General features: G+C 40.6%; 1 protein-coding gene across 2 annotated transcripts in view; it reads left to right on the forward strand.

The window, feature by feature from the left end:
• LOC108236131 (glutamate receptor ionotropic, NMDA 2B) overlaps window positions 1-25,129 on the forward strand; it is a 149,165-nt gene that overhangs the window by 31,379 nt on the left and 92,657 nt on the right. For both annotated transcript variants that reach the window (XM_017416595.3, XM_017416594.2), the window contains exon 4: window positions 10,654-11,295. In XM_017416595.3, coding sequence (XP_017272084.1) covers window positions 10,654-11,295 — 642 coding nt within the window. The remainder of the gene's footprint in view (window positions 1-10,653; window positions 11,296-25,129) is intronic.

Genomic DNA, 25,129 nt, shown 5'->3' on the forward strand with positions numbered 1-25,129 from the left:
GTCCACATATGTGGACATCATTTTTCTCATAGACTGCATTATAAAAGATAAAAAAAATAAATCTTTATTTTTACACTCATCAGGTCCCAATCAGCCCAAATAACTAAGGGAAGTTAAAAATGCATACCATGGTAGAGTATGGGTCTTAGGAGGTTAAAAAAAAGATATTTATAATTACAATCTTGGCACCTTCATCCATAATGCACCTGTCATTAAATCAGTCTTTGAAATGTCAATAAAGCAAAATGTACAAATTTATATTAACTTAAGTACTGTTTACTTTTTTTTCTTTTCTTTTTTACTTTGCATGCACACAACGACTACTATTTTAGAATTTCTTTCAGTTGCATCATGTCTCGACACAAATGTGAACATCCTTGTTGCATCAACAAACGCAGATCTCCGTGTGAAACATAAGAGCAAAATTTGCAGGAACAAAACACGGGAATTGATTTTTAAAACCGGTTTCCTACATATGCGGACAACAAGAGAAGGAAAAAAAAAACAATTTGCAATAACATTGTTTTTTCTAAGCAAGGCTCGAATTGCAAGGAAATAAATCACAGATTTACCCTTCAGATCACACGGAATCTCAGACAAAAACAGCTGAATGCAACATGAAGAAGCTCCTCCGAATGGGCTGCGTGTGATACGGCAAAAGGAAGATTAGCTTGCTCTCCCAGGGCTCCTCCTGCTTGTCATAACCACGCACTGACAGGCAGGAGAGCCGTACAGCTGCAAGGGATTGTAGGATGCAACGCTGTTCATCAGGTTGGACACATGCGCACACACGCTCAACTTATAAATAAAGTGGAAAATGTGTGCAGAGGCGTAATCATAGACCTTTAGCAAAGGAAGTGATTGTGACCCCGCTGCTTTCCTTCTGCCATAATTACACCATATATAAGTACAATCTGTATGTCTAATGATGCACAGCTCAAAGTTCAGATAGAAAAGCAGGAAGGGCACAACATATCAGTTTTACTTTTTAAAAATCCATCAAGAATGGCCTTTTAGTTTGTCATAGATGCTTCAGGCTTCCTATACGAGTTGGTTTAAATGTAGACTTTAAGGTACAAGCAGGAGTTTCTGTTTAATGCTGGTACAGTCTGTTTCTTTTCTCCCCACCCACCATGCTGCTGCAGCTTATGTGTATTTACAGTCTGTCTATGAGTATATATGTTACTGGTGTGTGTGTGTGATCGACCGCCCTCATGTCTCGGTGCTGCACGGTCAAAGAGGTTGTCCAGGTAACGTTTTCTTTCATCACCTGTCAGCCGTTGTTCTCTGGGTCAGTGCAAGGTGCCACCTGAGCTCACTGTATGTTACCAAACATTTTAAAAGGATTTTTATACATTAAAAAAATGTCACTTTTTATTGTCTTTCTCAATACAAAAACTAAAAGGGGATAGTTCAGATGTTTTGAAGTGGGCTTCTGTGGAAAGGTTATAAACGGTTAATATCTTACCTGTAGAAGATAACTTTTTGAACAACCTCAGCTTGGAGAAAAAAGGCCTCTTTTATAAAACAGTTTTGCAATATGGCCACTAAGATGAGTCCTGCCTGAATCTTCATAAAGCACTAGCCAAGTCGGCTTAAGATGGTCGAAGGTGAGAGCTTAAATTGAAAAAATTGAGCCTAAATTGAGGAACCAAAGGTGACATGGAGTGTAATTCAGCAGCATTGATGTGGAGAAACACGCATAAAATATGTGCCAAATATCACTCAATCTACTGTAAATCCCACATCTGATCGGTCACACACACAATCTGTCCTCATTACATCATATCTTCAACCTGCAAAGCTGTCACACTTTTCCATATGTCGGGTCAGAGGCATAAAACAGGTTGTTTGACTTCAGCCCCCCCTAACTGCCTCGGTTCGTTTAGAAATCACACCGAAGTGGCCAGAAAGTGTCTCAGGCTTGGCTTGAAGTTTTTTGTGAAAGGGGGCTGTAGAGTTTACGCTGGGTTTCATTCACCTCAAAAGTCACAACTGGGATCTGAGGAATAACTATGAGTTACTTAACTATGTTCCAGTTGTTACTTGGAAAACCAGTAGGATTCGTTAATTGTTGTGCTCAGTAACCAGTAACCTATTATTACCCCTACAAGCCAATAGTAATGTATCTTTCTGTATTTATGGTCTTAAACCCTGTAGCAACATGTTCAATAATAGTGGTTGGTGAGCTCTACGAGGGCTACTAATTTATTGAAACACAAACTGACAGAAAGGGAAAAAAGTTTATTAAAGTAGCTATCACAGTTATTCATGCACAAGGTTGTGGTTGGGCAGGAATCACAGACATTTCAAGTCAGATTTCTGACTTTGGCAGGGCATTCCGGTTGATTTTTCTGACAAAATTCCAACTTCGGAGTTTAAATGGAACGCGTCATTATGGGAGCGGACTAACAAGCTAACGGCTAGTCTGAGCGAGCAAAGACCAAAGTGGATCATTGCCTTCCTAAAACATCTCATTTGAAAACTTTTTTTTTTTAAACATCACATTGCTGTTAGTTATGGTCAAAGTATACAACAGCATAATAGATAGATAGATAGATAGATAGATAGATAGATAGATATTAGCTTGAGCTAGCTGTTGCTTACCATTCTGGTCAGAGTTAAGCTCTGTTTTTTTAGTCTGAGCTCAGCTAAAGAGCAACAGGTTAGATTTTAATTGTTCATAATCTTTCCACAGAACCCCCTTTCAAACGATCTAAATTAGCGCTTTAAAAATTACAGATGGTATAATGTAATCACAAGCTAGCAGTGACAAAAGAATTACACTTGTAAGTAGACTGTAGTGCGCGTGGGTTTGACACGACGCCTGGTACTTAACAGTTAGTGACATGTGAGCCTCTCATGGCGACATGGTTGTTTAAATTAAAAGGAGAAATGAAGCCAGTGCAGCAGAGCTGACTTAGCAAGAAGGAGAATGCACATGGACCCCAGATGTTTGAAGTCATCCAGGGGTGTACAGGAAGATCGTCTTCCTGCTGTCTTCCTAAATATCAAACCAGGCAATAAGCATGAAAAATTGTCAGCCGTCTTTTGTCCTTTGGTTTTCATGCAAATCACGCCATCGACAAACCTGACACTTACCACATAATGAGAAGAGGGTGATGAGAGAGTGCGAGCATAAGAGAGAGATAAGTGGGAGAACTGAGAGAAAGCATTGTTCAGACACTAAATGATGCAACAGAAAAAGTGAGGGCTAAACAGTGTTGAAAAGAGAGAGAGGAAAGGAGGGAAAGTGGGAGGAGGAGAGCGACGGGCACCGTGGTGTCCCCGCTTTCTTGAAACAGAGACCGTCGTGTCAGGAGAGTCCCTAAAAACATGGCTGGTCTGCACGGGTGAGGTGGGTGTGGGGGGGAGGGGGGTGAGTGGCTGCATCAGAACACCATGTACAGACACATGTCCAAACACATAATCACACACACACACACACACACACACACACACACACCACCTTCCACCTCCACAGCAGACCGCACAGACAGTCTTGCATGAATATTTATCAGAACACTTGATGAGTTCGCTCATTAGACCAGCATCTCTTTCATAATTTCATGTATCACAGGTTTGGCAGTCGACTCTCGGATCCAGCTGATTTCTCTCTTCATCTGTATGCGCTGCAGTGACCCACGTTGTGGCCCGGGGAAATCTCTATGGACAGTCAGGGCTTGCTTTCTTGAAATGCTTCCTTAGTGTAAAAAAAAACAAAACAAAAAACACCCAAAACAAAATAAACTATATTGTCACGTTCTGTCTTATTGGAACCGACCTTCGCATCGGCGAAGATTAGCGCCGAAGCTACACACTTCTGCAAGCTTTTGTGTGAGCAAACAAACATTAATGCCAGCTCTAAAAAAAAAAAAAAAAAATGCAAAAGGAAGAGCAAACCTCGGTTGGCTTCGGCCGCAACCTTTCAAACTAAATTCATCAACTAAACACACATTTATACTGGCCACAAGCACACAAACCATTCTCAGCAGTAAAGCCTCCTGTCCTGCGGAGATTAATCACAGTGAGAGCAGAATATGTTGTAATTGGAACAGAGTGCTGTTCAGTCCCATATATTAAATACAAAAACTCAAACAAAACGCTGCCTTGTTTGTTCACCTGTACATCATCTTTTGATTCATCGGAAAGCCGATTTTCTGTTTGTTTGATGTAGGACCACATTACGTGCTCTGTGAGCTCCACTGTTTTTGGTGAAAGCTGAGTGATTCATAACAGGAAGACGGGAACAAATTAAAGGCCTGGCATTCCTTGGAGGTATGCAAATTTTCCACCACCTTTCATGACTAGGATTATCTAAGGCTGAGAAATGATGGGAGTTGTAGCCATTTTAGTCAAACCTTGGAAACAACATTGTTGGCTCGATATCTGTAAAAAAGACTGCATTATAGCCATTTCTGTGTTTGCTAAATTTAAATAGCTGTGGCAGCCATCTTGAATTGTGTTAACGCCAAAAGTTAATCATACACCAAATAATTACTTTCTCAGAGTTTCATTTCAATCCCTCCAGTGATTCGTGAGACATTTGGCTAATGAACACACACATGCAAACATATTATTGTTTCTCCTTTTGGCGGCTCGCAATAAAAAGTCAAGCAGCTACAGAGTTTTAATATTTGTTTCATCCCTCATGTCGCCTGCTTTGTCAATTTTCTTTTCACATGAGCCACATTTGGCCTTGAAGTTTATTAATTAACTTTCTTTTCTGTGCGTTTGGGCCCACTTAGTATCTACTTTGGAGAACAAAAAGAAATGTTCTCTCTTTTATCCTGTGACATTAGTATGAATGCGTTCCGCATTTAAATTTAAACATGCGGCTCCTGCTCCAGTCAGCCACATCGTGAAACTTCTGTCAGGTAATGTGAGTGCCACTGATGATCAGGTATTCGTGGGACCTCGACAGGTACCACTTACCTGAGCTCTGCTGCAGAACGAGAACAATGGCTCCATGGTAACGCCACTCACTCGCGGCGGCAGCAGGACAAGCCAAGCACTTTCACACAGCGATGTAGAGTCGCTGAACTTATCTTGATTGCTCACTGCCACAAAAAAGTGGGCGACCATGTAACTTCCTGTGTGCGTGAACTGTCTGTAGGTTAGTAAACTATCTCATGAACCACCAGATGGATTTTAATGAAACTCTCAGAAAGGAGTCCCTGAATACACATACACAACTGCTTCACTTTTAGAGCTGGATACAAGATGGCTGCCACGGTCAATTACACAAAAATGGCTATCACTCAGTCAATTTTACAGTTATCAAGCTAAAATTTGGTGTAGCAGTAGCTGAGAATCATCTCCATGACATACTCTGAGCGCTAACAGACATCGTTGTTTAAAAGTTAGGCATGCATGGTGGTGGGTGGACATTAAGCTGTATTTTTTTTTTAACTGCAAGGTTAACATTGGGAAAGGTTAGATTTTAAACCAAACCATAATCTTCTCTAATAACCCTGTATTTTATGTTTTTTAAATGTAAGACAAATGCAAAATCTAACAATATCTGCCATGAACCGTAATGCATGTTTCCCAAACTGAAAATCCGGCAACTTAATCGACTTAAAACAGAATGTAAGACAAGTGGTTTAAATGATTGTACTCTTTGGATTTATTTGATTGATGAAAAACTAAGCTGGTGGTTGTTTTAAAGTTATTAGTGTTTGTGTATTTTTATGTTTTTTGGGGCTTTAACATCTTCGATGTTCAACTGGCGTCTTAAAAACTGTTATTTACGATCGAATCACACGCAGATCTTTTGTTGCAAATTCTTGTTTTAGTGGCAAATCGGTACTTGTATGGTTCATTTTCTGCCACTGTTACAATTTTGAACACCATTGACATTCATATATGTGCTTCACAGCTTATGTTTACATATGCAGACGCCCTGCCAAAGTTGGAGCAATATTGTTTTTTTTTAGATAACTGAATAGCTCGGATTAGAGATAACTATTTTAGATTTGTTCCAAATGTCCCGTAACAGTGAGTCCTTTTCATTTTTGTCCATCTTTGAAGGACTTTTATGTTCAGATCTGATTCTTCCAGACAGAAAAATGCTTTGGTAGCCGAGTTTGTTTTTTTGAATTTGACCTGTGTGACAGTGATTACTGTCCAGTGAGTTGTGATTTCAGGTCCTTCATGTTTTTCCCACTCAACTCAGTTTTGGCAGAGAAGTTGCTTTCTTAGTTTTATGAATGGTGTGATATTGCTTCTCCACATTTCCTGTTTTCCTAACAGAAATGTTAGTTTGACAGCTCAGACATATTAACTCAATATTGATTAAAAAAAAGCCTGCTTTTTTGCATGGTATCAGCTTTGCTTCAGCTTGTCTCTGAGCTCAGAATGTTCTCCTCAAAAACAGGAAGTGTAGAGTCTTTGAACTTGTCGTATCTCCTACATAAAACACTGTAGACAAATAAAAATTAACACGTGTGACGACCGGATGCTTCTGCCTCTTATGGTTCAGGAATTCTTTCAACACAATTTATAGTTTTTCCACAGGGACTGTTTAAGACCTACTTTTTACTGTGTTTCTGTCTGCCTGTCTTATTAAGGGTGTCATTAGAGCGTGACAGACACAGGTCATGAGGTCTACCATTCTTTTGATCTCAGTTTTTTTTACATTTGTACAGTTTATACATCAAAATGCTGCATTTTCTCAGCTTAGATTATTACAAAATAAAAGTCCATATCGAAGAAAAGTTCTTGGAATTTTGGGTATTATTTCATTTTCTGAAAAATTTCCAGCTTACACTGTTTTTTTTTTCTTCCCCTTTTTGTCATTGCATTGATGTCTTCACATTAAAACAGTTCTATGTTTTCATCTTTTTTTAAAAAATAAGCTAAATAGGTTGCTTAAGGTTTGAGGCCTTTGTCGCCTCTAGCTGGTAGAAACTATCCGGCGTCCACGTGTGTGTAACTGATATGACTGCTCCGTGTGCCGACTGGTTAATGGGGGAAATGGTGGGTGAAACGTGGGGGCTGGCTGACGGGGAAACGGGGTCATTTAGTGTCATAACATCCAGTGTGCAGTGTACAGTTTAACACGCGCCCTTTGTGTTTCCATATGAGATGTGCTTCGACTCGCTGTGGGACTTTTTAATGGCCCCATCGTTCTGAATGATCACTGAAGTTACTCAGTGTGATGGCTAATATAATCCGTGAGTGTCTTTCGGGGAATGTGTGTATCTGCCAGAAAATGTGTGCGCGTGTGTGTGAGGCTGAGAGAGAGAAAACAAGAGTGCATGAAAAACAGCATGTTAGCATGTGTGTTAATATGCAAGACAAAGCCTCTGAGTTGATCTCTGTTCAAAAGGTTAAGGGTGAGTGTGTGTGTGCATGCGTGTGTGTGTGTGTTTGGTTTTGATGACTTTGATCTGGCAAACTTAAACGACGCACTTTGTGCCGGACTTTGCTGCTGAATTTTACATGATCAATGATTATTACAAAACGACTGCTGCCTCTGTGTATATCTCGGTGTCCATCAACTGCATCTGTACATGTGCGCATGTAGGCCTATTTTAATTGTTGCCATGGAAACAGAGTGCTGCCAGAGAAGTCCAGATTCAAAGAGGGCATCTCTTTTTCCTCCACGTCTCACTCCATAACTCTTCCTTACTGTCTTTTTTGCGGTTCTCTCTCCTCTTTTCCATTGCTCTCTCTGATTTTTATCGCCTGCTGCCAAAAGGCAAATGTTTTTGCTTACCAAAATATCTCACGAACCACCAAACACATTTTAACGAACCTTGCATAAAGCAATCATTGGATGTACATCTTCAATTCGCTCACTTTTAGAGTCAGTTTGATTCTAGATGGCAGCCACGGCCAGTTGACCTTAACGGCCCCACAAATGGCTGTAACTGTCAATTTTTCAGATACTGGGCTAAGATTGGGCATGGTAGTAGCTGAGTGTCATTTACAACACATGCTCTGAGTGTGACGTCTCGCAATTTCGTATGAAATTGCTCATAACTTTGTTTTCAAGGTCTGACCAAAATGGCGACAACTCCGTCATTGCTTAAAATGAGCTAATGAAAGGCGGCGGGAGATAAGCATTCTTCAAAGAACGCTAGGTCTTTCTTTTTTTTTTTCCTGTTTCGCTCTCGTCCTCCTTAGTCGGTGCTGTCTCTCTCTCTTTCTTCTGCGTCTCTTATCATCCCTCCCACCCCTCCATTCTTCCTGCAGAGTGGTGTGCAATTGAATATTAACAGAGGGACCTGTAATTAGCGCTGACGAACCTCCAGCAATTAGTTTTCCCCACAGAAGTTGTTCTGTCATCTGCGTGCACGTCCCTTTATCCCTCTTTCAATCTTCTTCTTGCTTTTTCCTCCTCTCTGTCATTTCCTGTCTCGTCAGCTGTCAGCTTCACGGGGTGGATATTGTTTTAGTGGTTTTTTTTTTTTTTTTTTTTTTTTTTTTTGTCGTCGCAGCTTCCATCTGCCTTGTTAGTGGCAGCCGTGTGTGTGAGATATACCCACAATGCACCACACGAGTTTATGAGCATCAGCCTCGCTGCTATCTCTGCCCACAAAAAGTGAAGTGAACATCTATTCCCATCTACACCTACTCTGACTATATGCTGATAAACACAAGGGGACAAATGTTCTCCCACTCAGACAGATGTAAACATGCAGAGACAAACATCTTGCTCAGAGAGCTTCTTTCTCATGTCTGCTTTTATTTTGTATTTTTTTTGTCTGCAGCCATGTAGCTGCCAGCATTGCTATAGTCTTTTTAGGGTTATGGAGTTTCTCTTCCACTGTCTCACATGACCCTCCCACCCTTCTGCATCCCCATTCTTGAAAAACTCTATAAAAAAAGCACAGGGAAGGACAGAGAGAGAACTATACGATCAAGCAGATCGAGTAAGGAAGGCTGGACAACAAATGGCTGTGTTAAACTACGCCAATAGAGGTCGAGTGAGGAGGGCGGGTGTCGTTTCAAAGCCGTTAGAGTTGTCCGGAGCGCCTCCGTCGTCAATCACTTAATCAATTTCAACATCAGTCAGTTTGTCTGCATCTCTGGAATGTTGCGTCACTCATCTCGCTTCAGACAGTTTGTCAGAGTTGGCGAGGAGTCGTCCTTCCCTCCATCTGCCCTTTCAGTCATTTCCGTTTACTTGCTTTCTTCTTTTCATGTCCCTTTTTAGCGTTTCTTGTTCTCCCCTCTTTTCAAAGAACCAGCATCTCATGTGTCAAATGCACTGTAATGCTGCGTCATGACACATAAATTATTGTTTCATATGAGATTAGTCTGCCATGATACAGCCTGTCTAAGACTTTAAATGTTATTGACATATTATTGAATATATATTTATATATATATCTGAGGTGTATTTTTATTTTTTAATGGGGGCAATGTGTCCCAGGGTGGGACTTGAAACCTGTGCTAGGACCTATAGGGAAGCTGGTTTCGTTCCAGCTTTTTGTTTTTTGTTCATATTGTTTTATGATTAGGGTTGAGAACAAGGTGGGAACCTATTTAAGTGAAATAACCTACAACACCGCTGCAGAACCACCCAAAAAAACAATGTGTTTCACTTACTGTTGATGTTTGTTTATAAAAATAAATAAAAAAACATCCATCCTTTTGTCCTTCTGAATACATTTTTTAATAATTTATCTTGTTTCTTCAATCGTTGTCATGATGTTTGCTATTTTTAGATGACCTCCAGTATTGAAGGGTTTTTGTGCAGCTTTTGCTAAACAGCTAAGGTTCTTATAGCTTTTCTAATCCCCACTCTACTGAGCTGAGTTTGTTGTTCCCAGATACAAAACAAAACAAACATGAACACGGTTTAAAGAACCCTAATTGTTGGAGTGTTCGAAGGCCTTTTTAAAAAATGAGGTCCATCTTTTTATAGGGCTGTCTTTTTGAAAAGGCCAGCGATAATAGTTTTGTCATATGCACCTGTTGCCATTATTTATTTACATGAAGACAACAGATCAGTACAGATTAAGCTCTTTACATAAATCAGCCAGCAGTCCTTTTCGAATGCCCTAACTCATGTTGAAAAGCCTACAGAAAACGTTTGCTGGCTACAACTCCAAATCTGATTGGTTGATCACTGTCTACCCAGACTCACGCTCTCATTTGTTTTAATGGTCAGGGATTCTAACACGAATATATGGAGAAATTCAGCACAAAGACCACATTCAAAAATTTCTAAAGAATTTTCTTTCCCCCCTGAGTCAAAACTACTTCAATACGTAGTGGTTAGACAGAAAACACAAAAACATGGTTATTTTGCACCATTGTATAGCCAAACATGGATTATTTTCATTTATTTTATTAAAACAACAGAAATAAAATTATTTAACTTATTAAAAATTATTTCAGGCGTTCATCAGGGCCTGCTCTGAACACCTTTAAAGGTCCTGACAGTTTCTTAATGAATAAAATTCTCTTTTTATTCCAGTTTTTACTTTTTAACGTCTTTAAGTCCTCCTAGTCAGTAAATTGTTATTATACTCCATGACAGATGTTTTCATTTAACTGTATTAAATCCATGTAAGATATTTTATTAACTTGTATTTCTTTCTCTTTATCATCCTCCTCTCTCCTCTTTTTATTCCTTTTTTTTCTACCTGTCTTCATTAAACCTCTGTCGGTCTCATTCTTTCCCTCTCGTTTCAGGTATTACCGTCCCACACCTTCATTATGCCTGTCTGCGGACGCTGCAGTTCCTCCCCACCTCAAGGTCGTGCTGGGGCCAGCTTCTCCCCCCTCGTGGTTGCTCAGGTTCAAGAACGAGTTGGCACCCCACGCCGACCCTTGCCTCCATCACTTCACCGCCGCACAAGCACCTCTCTCTGCCTGCCCCTCTTGTTCCTGTTGCTCTGCCTCCTCCACCTGCCCCCGGCCTGCCACTCGAGGAGAGAAAAGGGCGGGGGAGGTGGCGGCGGTGGCAGCCACTACATACCTATCCCTCAGCCCCCTCCGCACCACTTAGCCCTGCCCAACATTTTACGGGGCCTCAGCATTGCTGTCGTCCTGGTGGGCAACTCCAGCGAGGTGGCGCTGGCAGGGGCCCGAGAGAAGGAAGACTTCCTCCACATGGCGCCCAACGTGGAGGTGCTGACTATGAATGAGACCGACCCAAAGAGCATCATCAAGAGCATCTGCGACCTGATGACGGAGCACTGGCTGCAGGGCGTGGTGTTCGGAGATGACACCGACCAGGAGGCCATCGCTCAGATCCTGGACTTCATTTCAGCCCAAACCCATATTCCCATCCTCGGAGTTCGTGGGGGCTCCTCCATGATCATGGCTGCCAAGGTAGGACAAAAGCAAAAGTTATTGACATTTGTAGAAACTGTGTGAACAAGTACGTGTAGGTGGTTTGAGAGTTGGAAATGTAAGAGGGCCTTTTGATTTTAAACAATGAAAATAAATTGTTGGTCAGTAAAGAATAACGCTGAGTCCTGCTCTTAGCAGTGATTGCAGTGATAAAAAAAATACTTAAAAAAACACTTGTGCCTCTATTACAATTTATGCTTTCATTACTGAATACCATCACAGAGGGCTGACCATTTGGAAATATTTTCTGAATTTCACTTTGATTGACTGCAGTTTGCTCATGCTACTGTTACACCTTTAGTGCCTTTTGATTCCTATATGAACAATGGCCATCACAATAAAATTAAATAGTCATTTTAGAAGGTTTATGTACAGTCTTCAAGTCTCTTCTTCACAATAGGGACTCCAAATAAGACACTTGTGTCCATGGACTCTTTATGTTTAAAAGTGGAACTCTAATAGAGACATCAAACTGAATGGTTTGACTGCATTCAAGTGTCTCTCAGCTCTTCTTGTACCACCATACTGGTTCTGTATTAACTCGGTGTGCAGAAAGACAGGCAGGCTTAGCTGGGGGTGGTGGTGGTTGTGGGGGTTCTCTGACTTGAAAGCCAAGCTGCCAACAGAAAAGATGCCAGCGACAGGATCAGCTGGAGATTGCACCAGGACGGAGAGTTAGATCTCTGCCTGTTTACGCGGCCTCGCCTAATGGGATAAAGCAATCTGCTGCTGCTTTATCTGGGGCCTACCGGGATCTGGGTTTGGACATTAAAAAACAAACAGAAAAAATCAGCTCATTCAGTTGGTGCTTTGTGCATAAATCAAACTAAAGTGAAGAATACAGTGAAAATTTGAAACCTTGATTGTGGAAAACGTGCTGGTTGGTCTTTGATCTGAAGCTTTTAAACAAGACAAACGTGTTGTGTCGCTTCTTATTCGCTTCTATCGCTTGTTGCAAAACTGAATTTTATTTGTTTTGCTTCACTTTGGTTATACTGCTCCGAGTATAACGTTGACAAAAGATTTCCAGGTGAAAGCATAGAACCAGCCAGTCAAATTACAATAGCTGCGCCTCTCAGGCTGACAGTCGAGCCATAACTCGACACTTTCACGTGAGTCCTGCCATATGAAGTCACTGGCTCATCTCTGCGATCCATGTCTCCATTTTGTCATGCCTGCTTTTGTCTGCTGACCCGGTGGTGTCAACAGGTTGTTGTGCCAGCGGAGACATAAGCTACAGTGACATGGTAAGTCCGGCGGCCACAGCTGAAGCTCTTCTTTCCGCTCCGTCTCATTACAGCTCAAAGGGAAGATATGGCAGGGAACAGTCCACTCCCATTTAAAAATGCACTCGTCCATGAACCAAAAAAAAAACATTGTACACCACATACGTCTAGACAGACTTTCCCTACTCTTTGCTTTCTTAATCTCTACGTTGCAAACTGCACTTGCCTTTGAGCGCCACCTCAAACATCCTCAAAACCTGTGATAATTTTTCTAAAGCAATCCACCTGTCTTCCTGCTGCATTACATTTTATTTGTTTGGGTTTAATACACCAAAAGATGCAGGCAGCAGGAAGTCAAGAGATTCAAGGACCTGTGTGTGTGTGTGTGTGGCGATACAGTATTCTTCATTAAGCGCATAAGTGCACCCGGCTGTAGGGAGGAGCAAAATTTTTGTGGCGGACGTTTAAATGGATTTCCCCGGGCACGAGTCAAGAGTGTTTCTCTCCTGGGATCCTTCTCCTGGCTGCACCAGTGCCCCGGAGAGCGAGGTCTGGGCTGCTCTTAGGCTGTGTCTCCAAACGGATTTGTGTCTGCCTAATGGACTGAGACAATGGAGTGGCAAAAATACGATCGAGGAGGATCAGAGGAAAGGAGAAATAGAGACACGTGGGAAAGAAGAGTAATTGAGATAGTGGGAAGAGAATGAGATCGGGCGGAAAAAATTGTGCTTTGAGCGAAAGCGGCTGGGAAAGGAGAGGTGGCACTCGGTTGGAGATTTTTGATCGGATCAGGTTTCAGATGGGTCTGTCTGTGAAGGTGTTGAACAGATGAGAGTAGAGGGTATGAGGAGGAACGAAGAAATTTTGTTCAAAGCAAAAAAAGAACAGCTAAAAATAGGTATTAAGGTGTTAGATGTTATCGGATAAAATAGCAAAAAGGGAGATAATTATTCTCTTTCTTGTGAACATCAGACATTAAGAAAAAAAAACAGAAGACAAAATATTTCAAAAGTTGCAAAACTTAAGAAAAAGTAGGTCGTGGCTATTTGCTTGTTTTCATGAGTAAGCATCTCAAGAAAATGGACTTACAAAAGATGTGAAATGGGGATTGGCATGTGAGGTGTTTATCCTTCTCACACAAACACATACAAATATGTGTGCACCTGTCGAGACTGAAGGCCGAACGTTGCTATTTCAGTTGACACGACAACCCCTCCTTTGTCATTACACATCTGAGGAAACAGGGTAACATGGAGCAACACAGAAAAAACGGAGAGGACGACATTTTGATTTTTACTGAGGGCTGAGGAGGAGAAGAATTCAACGGACTAATACAAGATAATTCCATAAAGTGTACTCTCCGGAGCGGTCTAATGTGGTGCTGCACAAAGAGTCAGGTTGAATCATGATCAGAATATTATGTTTTTTGCTCTCACACACACACGCAGCTTTTTTATGTGTTTGGTAATGAAAGCTAAGCACACCATTGCATCCTAGAGGGAAATACTGTGCAGAGCTCAGGTCATTAAATAGCAAACCAAAGGGTCCAGATCTTAGATGTCTACATATTCAGTTGAATAAATATATGGACTAATCAACAAACGACCACTCACAAACAGGCCTTGTTTTAAAGTTACGATACACTTTTAGATTCCACATTAAACAAGATACAGTGAGACCCAGTTAAAAATAATTAAAGGCCAGCACTCTTTGAAGGAGATCATATCGCCCCTTAATGCCAAAGTTTAAAGTAAAATGATTTTATGCCAACAGGTGACCGATTTTTAGCCAGTTTGGTCAAACTTTGTTGGTGATGTTGTGCTTGACTTCACACAATTTTATCTGATCTTGTGAGATGTGTTAGCACCCAGAGTATGTGTTGGGGATGATCCTCAGTTACTACCACATCAAACTTTAGCTCAACCCTGTTTGTTAGCAAAATATCTCATGAACCACCTGACTGATTTTAATGAAACTTTCAGGAATCAATAGATGTACATCTATAACTGATTAACTTTTGCAGTCAACCCAATTCAAGATGACCACCATAGTCATTATAAAACATAAATGGCTATAACTCAGTCAATTTTACTGATATTGTGTAAAAATGTGAAATGATATTAACTAAGGATTATTCACAACACAGGCTTATGTGACATCTTTTGAACAATGTCATGCATGTGACACAGTCAGAAATTCTTCTCAGTCTGTTCATGACTCTCTACCCGTATTTTATCTATCTTCTGTGCTTAACAGAGTTGCAAAAACACTGCTGCTTCTAAAAATTTGGACAAAAAAGACTGGAGAAAAGCTATGATGCAACTCAGAGTACAAACAAATTACGTGAAAATTGCTAAAAAGTTAACTAATAAAAATCCCTAGTTTTTGAATTTTGGTTCAACAGAATTATTTTAAAACACAAACTCATGAAGCTGGTCCTGACAAAAAGAATGTTACCTCTAGAAAGTACTGAAAGTGATTTGCCCACAGGGACATGTTGAACTAAGGTGTGTCCTGTAATCAGCATCACAGGTGTCATCAGTCTGCCTGTTTAAAGGGTGAAAAGTAGTCACAGGGCTGTTTGGTTTCATGGTGTGTATCACACTAAACATGGAGCACAAAAAGCTAGGGACCGAGTTGTCTCAGGAGCGTAAAAAGAACATTCTTGACAGCATGTTAAAGGTAAAGGCTTTAAGACCATCTCCCAGCAGCTCCATGTTCATGTGACTACAGCTGCACAGATTATTTAGAAGTCTAAGGTCCACAGGACTGGAGCCAATGTCCCTATACGTGGCCGCAAGAGGAAAATTGATGACTATTTGAAGAGAGGGATAATATGAATGATAACCAAAGAGCCCAGAACAACTTCCAAAGAGATCAGAGGTCAAGGTACATCAGTGTCAGATCACACCATCAGTCACTGTTTGAGCCAAAGTGGACTTAATGAAAGACGACTGTGGAGGACACCAAATCATAAAAAAGACAAAATGCATATTGAGAAGCTACAAAACTTCTAGGAGAATGTCCTTTAGATAGGTGGGACAAAACTGGACCTTTCTGGCAATAATTCAGATCCGCTCTATGTTCACAGACCCTAAAATGAGGCATGCAAAGCAAAGACCACTGTACCTGCAGTGAAACATGGAGGAGGCTCGGTTCTGTTCAGGGTGTCTTAGATCTGTTCAGGGTACAATAAAAACTCAAGACTATCAAGGCATTCTGGAGCAAAATGTGCTGCCCATGTCAGAAAGCATGGTCTCAGGCATAGATAATGGGCCCTCCAACAGGATAATGACCCAAAACACAACTAGAAACAACAAGAATGGCTCAGAACAAGACATTGGACTGTTCTGAAGTGGCCTTCTGAGGCCTTGCTCCGCCTTGTGACCTTGTGTAGGTCACGAGGGTATATAACCTTCGTATGATATGAGATTGACCATAACATTATTTTCAAGGTTTGACCAAGATGGCTTCAACTTCAGAACTTCTTAGCATAAGATGATCTGAGTCTAAAACTCTGGCATGAAAGGTGACGGGCGATATGCATTCTTTCAAGGAATGCTAGGCCTTTAATTCAACATGTGAAATAAGAACACATTACACAAGGCTTACAAAGTTAAAGCATGCAACACATCCTTCACTCAATAGCCCTTATTCACTTTGATCATTTCCTCCTGAGGATGGAGCTGAACTGTAGCAGTAGCTCAGCAATATAAAAAGTGTAACTACAGCTGCCACACCCGTTCCATGTCTGCATACAGCTAAGGGAAGCGGTTCTGTAGTTGCTGTGAAAAAAAAAGTGAACTTATAAAAGCCTGAAAAGTGTGTGAGTTGAATAGATGGAAGGAATGGAAGGAGGAAGCCAGGCGGCTCCAGCATTAACAAGAAATGAAGAAGAAGGAGGAGGAAGGGAAGGGTGAGAGATGGATGGAGGCAAAGGGCACTCACATCTATATCAATGAATGAGATCAGTGTGGGAGGGTTGGACGGTAAGTAAGAGGATGAGTGCACTCAGAGCATGACTGAGGAGAGAGGGAGAGAAGGAAAAGAGTGACACAGAGTGTGTGTTTGCAGCAGGTGTGTTGCCATCTATCTGTAGCTGATGGTGCTTTAAAAACAGAAGCTGCCTCTTGGAAATCACAGCCTAAATGGAAGCGGGCTGAAGAAGGAGAGAAAGATGGATAAAGGCACAGCTGCACCCACATCTGTGAAAGACAAGAGCAGATAAAGGAGGAGGAAGAGCTGGAGAAGGCAAAATTACTCACCCAGCAGTTTAACAGTGTGTGTGTATGTGTGTTTGAGTATTTGTTTGTGTGTTTCATTACCTAGCCAACATGCTGTCATTCTTTCTTCCGTCACGGTTTTAAGCTCCAGGAAGCTTGATACTGTTGGACGCCCGTAATCGTTGCGATCTAAAGCTTTGGTTAATGCTTTCTCCCCAGCTTGTCTAGAAGGTATGGCTTTGTCGTGGTACAAATAGCTGTAGTTGTCATTGATCACCCCAGGGCCAATGCACAATAAGTACAGGGAGCTAATCCATAAGAGGAGGCTGCCGCTGTAGATCGGCAGAGAGATAACATCCACTTGTGCATAGGATTCAAATGTAGGATAGTCAGCAATTAATTGGAAAAAAACAAAAGCAGCCAACTCCGATGACCTGAGAGTAAAAAAAGTAGGAATAACTTTTGCAATCTGGCAACAAATGCAGGCAGCACACAAAAAGAAGCCACAGACCCACACATATACAGTATATAAAGCGAAACGATGATTACCCTCCCTTTCTATGTGTGTATGTTTGTTTGTCTTTCATGAACCAGTGGATGGATTTGATGGAAATCTAAGAAATCAATCTTTTGGTGTACAGCTACAACTGATTAACTTTTAGAATCAACCCCGATAAAAATGTCAAAATGGCCACCACAACCAAGCAAACACAAAAATTGGCTAGAAGGCAGTCATTTTTACAGATAGAGTGCTAAAATTTGGCGTGGTAGTAGCTGAGGCTGAGTCACAACACTTTTTGAAGCGATACAACTAACGCTAACACATCTTGCAAACTCTCGCAGTATCACATGAGACTGTATCTAACGTCGTTTACAAGGTTTGACCGAAACTGCTATTAAATGATCTTAGTTTAAAACTTAATTTTATAAATGCACATAGGTTGGAAGGTCTTGTGTAAAAATTTTAAACATTGAATGGAGTAAAACCCATCAGGTGGCGTAAACTGAAGCTTTTGTTCTCAGGTTCTCCCACACACAAACACAAAAATCTGACATCTTCTCGTGCTTTTGGCAGTCTTGTTCTGGAAAATCACCAACAGCACGATACAATCAGTTAACTTTTGCCCAAAATCACTCAGGCTTTTTTTTTTTTAACTTTTATTTTGCTTTGTTTCAAACATGGTCATTTGCCTGTGAGTGTTCGAGCTCTTTGTGAGGAGAAGGTGAGCAGTTTCAGCCATCCCTGCTTCTGTGTGTTTGTGCTAATTTCTCAGAGGAAACAGGCTCAATGATAGTGTAGAACTGCTGTTGGATAATTGCTGTGGATGAGTGTGTGTGTGTGTAAGCCATTTGGACCATTTAATCACTGCACATGGGTGAACTCAGTGGAGCAATTCATGTCTATACTTCTTTTTTTTTTTACAGCAACAAGTTCCCCCCTCGTCTTCAGTATTTCATCACAGTTAAAAGAAACAATCCTTCACAATTTCTGGAGGCATTGTTTTCTCTCTAGAGAAGACTGCCTAAAGTTCTCTCGAGGTTTTTATTCCAGTGGGTCCAAGAAAAAAGTGTCTGCATTTAAATTCGCAATTACAGTAATGTCCTACAATAGCACCTATTGTTGCAGTAATCACAGAGGTCCTGTTCTCTATTAAAGTAATGTGCCGTTCAGCTTGGCAGCACTGTGTCCTTGCTAAAACAGACACAATTAAGAGCATTTGTAAATGATAAGAGAATTAAAAGTGAATGTTTCTGTGCCACAGTCTATCTGCGTTTCTCATTGTGCCGTCTTTTTTTTTTTAGCCTCCTTTCCACCCCCATCTATCTTTCTATTTGTTCCAGTTTCTTTCAGATCCCCTTGTAATGGTTTGCTTTAATTATGATTTCTGCACTGATATAATTTTTTCATTCTCCTTTGTTTGGTTTTGGACTTTGGTGCATCTGTTTTACCGTTTGTCCGCCTGTAGCCAAATCAAATTTATTTGTGTAGATAAATTATGTTGTCAAGACTTTAATAAGCCGTCATAGATGGAAAAAGATGGTTGTGTATTGCACACAGTTAGGTTTAGCAAAGTGTTAGCTGACGTAGATACATCTTTACATACAGTATGTATACAGTGCCTGTAAAAACTGTTCACTCTTTTGGATGTTTTATCTTTTTATTACTATTATAAATCAGTCAAGGTTAATATAAATTGGCTTTTTTGACAAAATAAAATAAAAAAAAAACATATCAATGACAAAGTGAAATACAATTTCTCTAAGGTAATGCCAAGTAAATCAAAATATGTAATGTAAAATAAGTGACTGCATAAATATTCTACATTTTATCGTAGGCACATTGTTTTGTTGTCTACCTCCACCTCATCGTACCCGCCTCGGCCCACTTGGTACCCACCTTCGCAGCCACCCCCACGTTTATGATTTATTCTACTGGACTACATTTTTGAAATGAAGACAGTCAGATTTGGACCCTAATAATTATTATTACCTCTGCCAAGGAGATTATGTTTTCAGTAGTGTTCATTCCTTAGTCCCTCTGTTGGCAAGATTACTTAAAGGCTAATGAACAAATTTTAATCAATTTTCAGGAATTTTTTTTACAAAAATCAAGTGGTTAAATTTGAGTGGTGATCCAGATCATGATCTGGACTTTGAGGACTGTAGTCTCGGATGTTTTCTGTCATAGGAGGGCTCCCGTGCAGGTGTCGATTTGCCCGTCACAACTATTTTGAGAGAAAATTTGTCACACCATGTTTCAATTCAAGTTACAAGGCTGCAAGCGTCTGCAACTGACTTGAGGAAACAACCGTCACAAATGTTATGAGACATTTTGGAGACCCATCTTTAGAGTCGTGTTCACTAACTTGTCACAGCCTAGTGAGATATTACCTTAGAAAGTGTTCAAGATGTCAAGGGAGTGCTCTTGCATATGGCCAATTTTAATTAGTATGACCTGGAAATTTCTTAGCATGTAACTTTGCAGATATCTTTTGGCTTTAGTGGGACATAGAGTGTCACGAGGGAGGACCCAAACACAGACAAGAGGCAGGTAGAAAATCAAAAGAACTTTTATATAAAAAAGTAACAAAAGGTGCTGCAGAACACACTGACACTAGGAGTAGGCACTGGGACAAAACACACAAAATAATATTGCATGGAACAGAGTAAAAAAGCGAAATACCGACCAGAATGATCATCTGTGTGAAAGTCAGACGTGCACACGCAGCAAACTAAAGAAGAAAACTTGTGTCTGTTGTAACACAACTAGCTTTCACCCAATCTTTTCACTGATTTGAACACATGAATCTAGATTCAGAAACACGTGTCCGAAAAGAAAAAAGATGTTTGATTTTCTGATTGAAATTTTCCATCGCGAATCCCTTTTCACACTTCCTCATTGTCCTGGTTTAGTTAATGTTACGGCCCACAGTGTGTGTTCCCCTTTTTTCTCTACAGAGACAAGGAAAAAAAAAAAAAGGTGGTGAAAAACATCGAGAGTCCTAAATTTATGTGTCCTATTTTCCAGCCCTGTTGGTCTCAATTTACCCCGACCATTTAACTCGCTCTATAACTTTCTCTTCTAAACCTCAGCCCCCCTGAGCTGCATGCGTTCACCTTCTCTGTATCATATTCTTGTTCTGGTCTCTTTCTTCTGCTTCACATCTGACTGCACTGCATGATTAGATATGGGACTGTTCTGACCATTCCATGGTTTTTTCTCTGTGCATTGTTACAAACCATCTAAGACTAAATGCTTATTGGATTTAAGCATTTTTCAGGGGATGTGTTAGAGATGGACATGGCCAAGTCACGACATAAAGCTATGCAATTGATGCAAAAAGTCCCAATCTTTAAAATGCTTTTCAGACAATAGTTAAACTCTAGACATTAGAGCATTAAAATGTAGTTGTTAAATAATAAGGGTTTCAAAAGGTGTTTGAAGATATGAAGATATGAAGATAAGTTAAATATGAAGTGAATAAAAACCCATTATTCCTCAGTGACACCATATTCCAATTTCTACCTAAAGTGTCCAGGAGTACAAGACCTCGAGTGATCAGAGACGAGTTAAAGAGGGGTAAAACACGACCTCTGCTGAATAAGATTCCTACTTGATTCAACAAGACCGGGTCAAGAAAGATCAGCAGGCAGGTTACAAAGGTTTGATGGAGACATGAAATGAGCGATTCTCCACGGAGCGGGCTGATGGGGGCCGAGCTGTATCACTGACTAGAGGCCACTTACAGTCAGACCCCAGCAAGATTGAAGAGAAACTCTAGTTTGGGTTGCCATAGTATCAGTAATGATGGCTTACTGTAGATGGGCCTTTTGTGGTTGAGGACAGACTGAAAATCATTTCCCAAACCTGACGCTTTAAGAGGATGCTCTCTTCAAGTGCTGGTGGAGAAAAATGCTCCCACCATTCAAGGCCATGCTCTTTATGCAAAAGAATGTTTTCTAGCATGGAACCAATATGCTGTGTACTCCATCTTGTTTGTTCTTGCCAGAAAGAACATGAGCGCAGTAAATAACAATAACAACCTGGCCCTTTCTGACTCCCCTCCTTTATCCTTTTAAAGGCTGTTGAGAACTTTAAAACATTACAGTGAGGGAGAACATAATGTTTCTTTACTACACCAGCAATAGTTCAAATCTTTTGGAGTGGGGTTCTGTGGAGAGGTTATAAACAATCAATAGCTTACCTGTTGTGGATAGCTCTTTATAGTTTAAATTTGATTGGATCGAGGAGCTAGCATCTAGTCGGAGCTCAATCAAGACCAATAGATTACTGCCATCTTAAAACAACTTCCTCCATCCAATATTTTTTATCCGTTTTTTTGTGGAGAGCTGGGGGCTGTAGTACACCCTGGACGGGTTCCAGGTCCATTACAGGGTCACACAAAGGCAAACAAGCGTATTCATTCTCTCACTCACACCTATTGATGCACCCGTTCATAAGGAATACAGGACATTACTTATGAACTGCAGGATTCATCCCTCCATACTCCTGTGCAGGCAGCTCCATTTTTGTTAAGTCTCACTTCTCCTTTCTGTATTCTCACCTGTTTTGTGGCCTTTTTTTTTAGTTTTTCCAGTCTGTCCTCCTTCTTTATCCCTGCAGGTCATTCAGGTCTTACACCTTTCTTCAGCCTCCTTCTTCCTCCTCTTCACCAGTCACATGTTCCCTCCCTTCTTCTGCCCTTTCCTAGCTTCTCTTTTACCACTGTTTCCTTTCCCCCATTTTCTCCGTTTTCCTGACACGATCATCCCCACCACTCAGTTATCTCCTTCTTTGACCTCCATCCTTTGCTCCGATCCCCCTTGTGGACCTTTCTCCAACGTTTTTATTAGTCTTATCTTCTCCTGCCTCTGCACAGATTTGGCGGAAAGGGAACGGACCTCTCTCTTTGCATAAGCTGAGATGAGTCAGTGCTTTTCTACGCAGCGTAGCGGTACAAACTCAGAGGAGACAAAGAGAGTAAAAATTAGGACTAAAGTTAATTACTGCTCCACAGATTTCTCACGAGGGATAAAAATCCTCTCATCCTCCTCTTTAACCTTTAACACCAGCTTCCCCCCCACACCCCAAATAATTATTTTACGTCTGTCCACTTTGAAACCCCTGCCACTCTTCTTCCTGTTGACAGGCGGTGAGGCTCTCGTTAACAAACTGTGACAGATTCTGTCCCAACAACACCCACTGTGTTCCTGTGAGGAAACAGTGGAGCCAGATTTCACGGCGTCCTCGCTGTAACAAATTGTAGATCAGCGCGTCAATCAAAGGTGATGAGAGGAGTTCTTTGTCATGCTTAAACCACTGCTGTTTCTATGCTGGTTCGTATTTATTAGATGTAAACAAAGGCGATCGCTTTTCTCATGTAAAAGCGTGTACAACCTGATCGAATATGGTTACATTTTATAAGGCCACCCCCTCCACTATTGCATAATTTTATTTATCAGAAGGCTTCCACTTAACTTTTATTTTCCGTCTAACAATAATTTACTGGTTAACTTTTGGACCATGGGTTAAAATCTATTAAACTCTTAGTTACCAAACATCCTCAAATAGAAATAGAAGAAACCTTGAGAATAAATATCTGCTAGTAGTAAACTTTGTCTTATTTTATGTGCAAAGTAAACTTTTTTTAAATATGTCACATTAACCTCCTAGACCCCTACATCCACTTATGTGGACATCATTTTCCTCATAGACTGCATTATAAAAGATAAAAAAGATAAATCTTTGTTTTTACACTCATCTGGTCCCGATCAGCCCAAATAACTAAGAGAAGTTAAAAATGCATACCATGCTAGAGTTTGGGTCTTAGGAGGTTAGGAGGTAAAATATGTGAGGTGTGTTTATTTACTGTAATGTACAATCAACATCTTACCTGCTGGAGATAGTTCTTTGAACGACCTCAGTTTGGATAAACAGTTTAATTCTGACCAGATAGTCCGAGCGAGTCCAGGACCAAAATGGATTACTGCTGTCTTAAAACAGCTCCAATCTCAAATATTTCATAGCTATTCATGTGAATGCTATTTTTTTAAACCTTTTCTTTGTTGTTAATTTCACATGAGAGTTTTTTTACTCAGCATTCTGTGATTAGTTGCAAGTAGCAGCTGTAGCATTTCAGGTGCAGCCACTTCCTGCAGGACTGTCATTGTATTTTTTTGCCAGAATTATTGTGTGATACAAAACTGAAGGCAATGTAAAGGTTGAAGCTGTAAGATTTTGGAGATTGGAGTTCTAAGACTGCACTAATCTACTTTGGTTTTGGCCCCGTTTGAGCTCGCTGTTAATTTTTTAATCCAGTCAGATTTAAACTTTGTTTCTCCAAACCGAGGCTGCTCAAAGAGCTATCTACAACAGGTAAGATATTAATTGTTAATAACCTTTCTACAAAACCCCACTTCAAACTATCTAAACTATCACTTTAAGAGCTCGCAGAATAAAAGCTAAAGCTCGAGACGGGAGGATCACTCTGTGAGTCATGCCTTTTGTTTTGTCATTTGACTAAAGAGTAAAATTATTTGTAAAAGTTTTGTAGAAAAAAACAATAGCAGGGCAAAAGATTAAAAAGCAAATCATGGATCAAAAATATATATATATTACAGTGTTACTCTAATAAAAAAGTACTGAGCTTCACAAAGCACTAAGTACATTCACAGTTAATGAGTTTTATTACCTAATGCACAGCAGCAAGATTTGATTTGTTTGCACTCAAGTTTTTTAGCCCTCATGTTTTATTACAGCCAATTCTTTTTGCTGTCACTCTGCTAGCTCTTTTCTACATTATCAATGTATGAAAAACAGAGCAAGCGAAACAAGAGAAAGGATAAAGAGAAAGCAAAGGGAAGCCAGAGATACGGTGGGAGTGCATGTAAAGAAGCGGACGAAGAAGCTCTCTGGACCACAATGTGCTTACTTAATAATTCACCGGTGCTGAAATAAGCTGGTCTTCATCACAGGCAGCGAGACACGCACACACTTTTAGATGCACACAGCAGACTGTAGTCTGCGTCATACAAAGAAGTTCAGATGTGTTCCTGCTGACCCACAGCACAACCATCCAACCTGGACATCTTTTCTGCTGATTGCGGTCGCACTCCGTCTACATTTTTGTCAGCTTCTCTTTTTGTATGTTTGCTGAGATCTAAACACTCAAGTTGCGTGATATACCCCAAAACCAAGGGCTCTAAGCCTAAATGTGTATGTTTATATTAAAAACAACACATTAGAGTGAGAGAAACTGCTTCCCTGAGCTTTTTATTTTGGTTTTAAAACAGACTTTATTTTGAAACTCTGCTTCTGCTTGGTGTAATTGCAAATGCAAGGGCATCGTTTGGCTCGTGAGAATTTCATGTTTGCTCACTTTTGAAAATCAAACACGTTTTATTTATAGATTCTCGGTGAGAAACACATTCCTTAAGGTTAAAAAAAAACAAGAAACGCAGGAAGGAATTCTTTGCTCAACCTCATTCTGTCTGCTTGCATCTTTCCTTCTGTATTTTTTAAAATTTTTTATCTCAGCTCCCCTTCTCTCCTTTCTCACGTCATGTGAGCTGAGGCAAAGCGAGCTCCTGTGATGAATGTAAATGTCGGCCCTCCCTTCCCTTGTTCTCCTAAATTACCTCAAATACCCCCCCCCGTCCCTGCTTAAGTCTTCGCTCCCTCTGTCTGTCTGCATTTACCCACAACTCCGCAGTTGGTGCTCGCACGTTGATCGACGGGCAATCTGCCGAGCCTCCAGCAGCACATAAACACATTTAGAGATACAGTACACAGAGATATGAGTCAGAGTTGACAAATAGACAATATTGTGAAACAAAAAGATACACCTCTAGCATCCATGTGGT

This window comes from Kryptolebias marmoratus, linkage group LG12 (genome assembly GCF_001649575.2).
Source record: "Kryptolebias marmoratus isolate JLee-2015 linkage group LG12, ASM164957v2, whole genome shotgun sequence".
Classification (NCBI taxonomy): domain Eukaryota; kingdom Metazoa; phylum Chordata; class Actinopteri; order Cyprinodontiformes; family Rivulidae; genus Kryptolebias; species Kryptolebias marmoratus.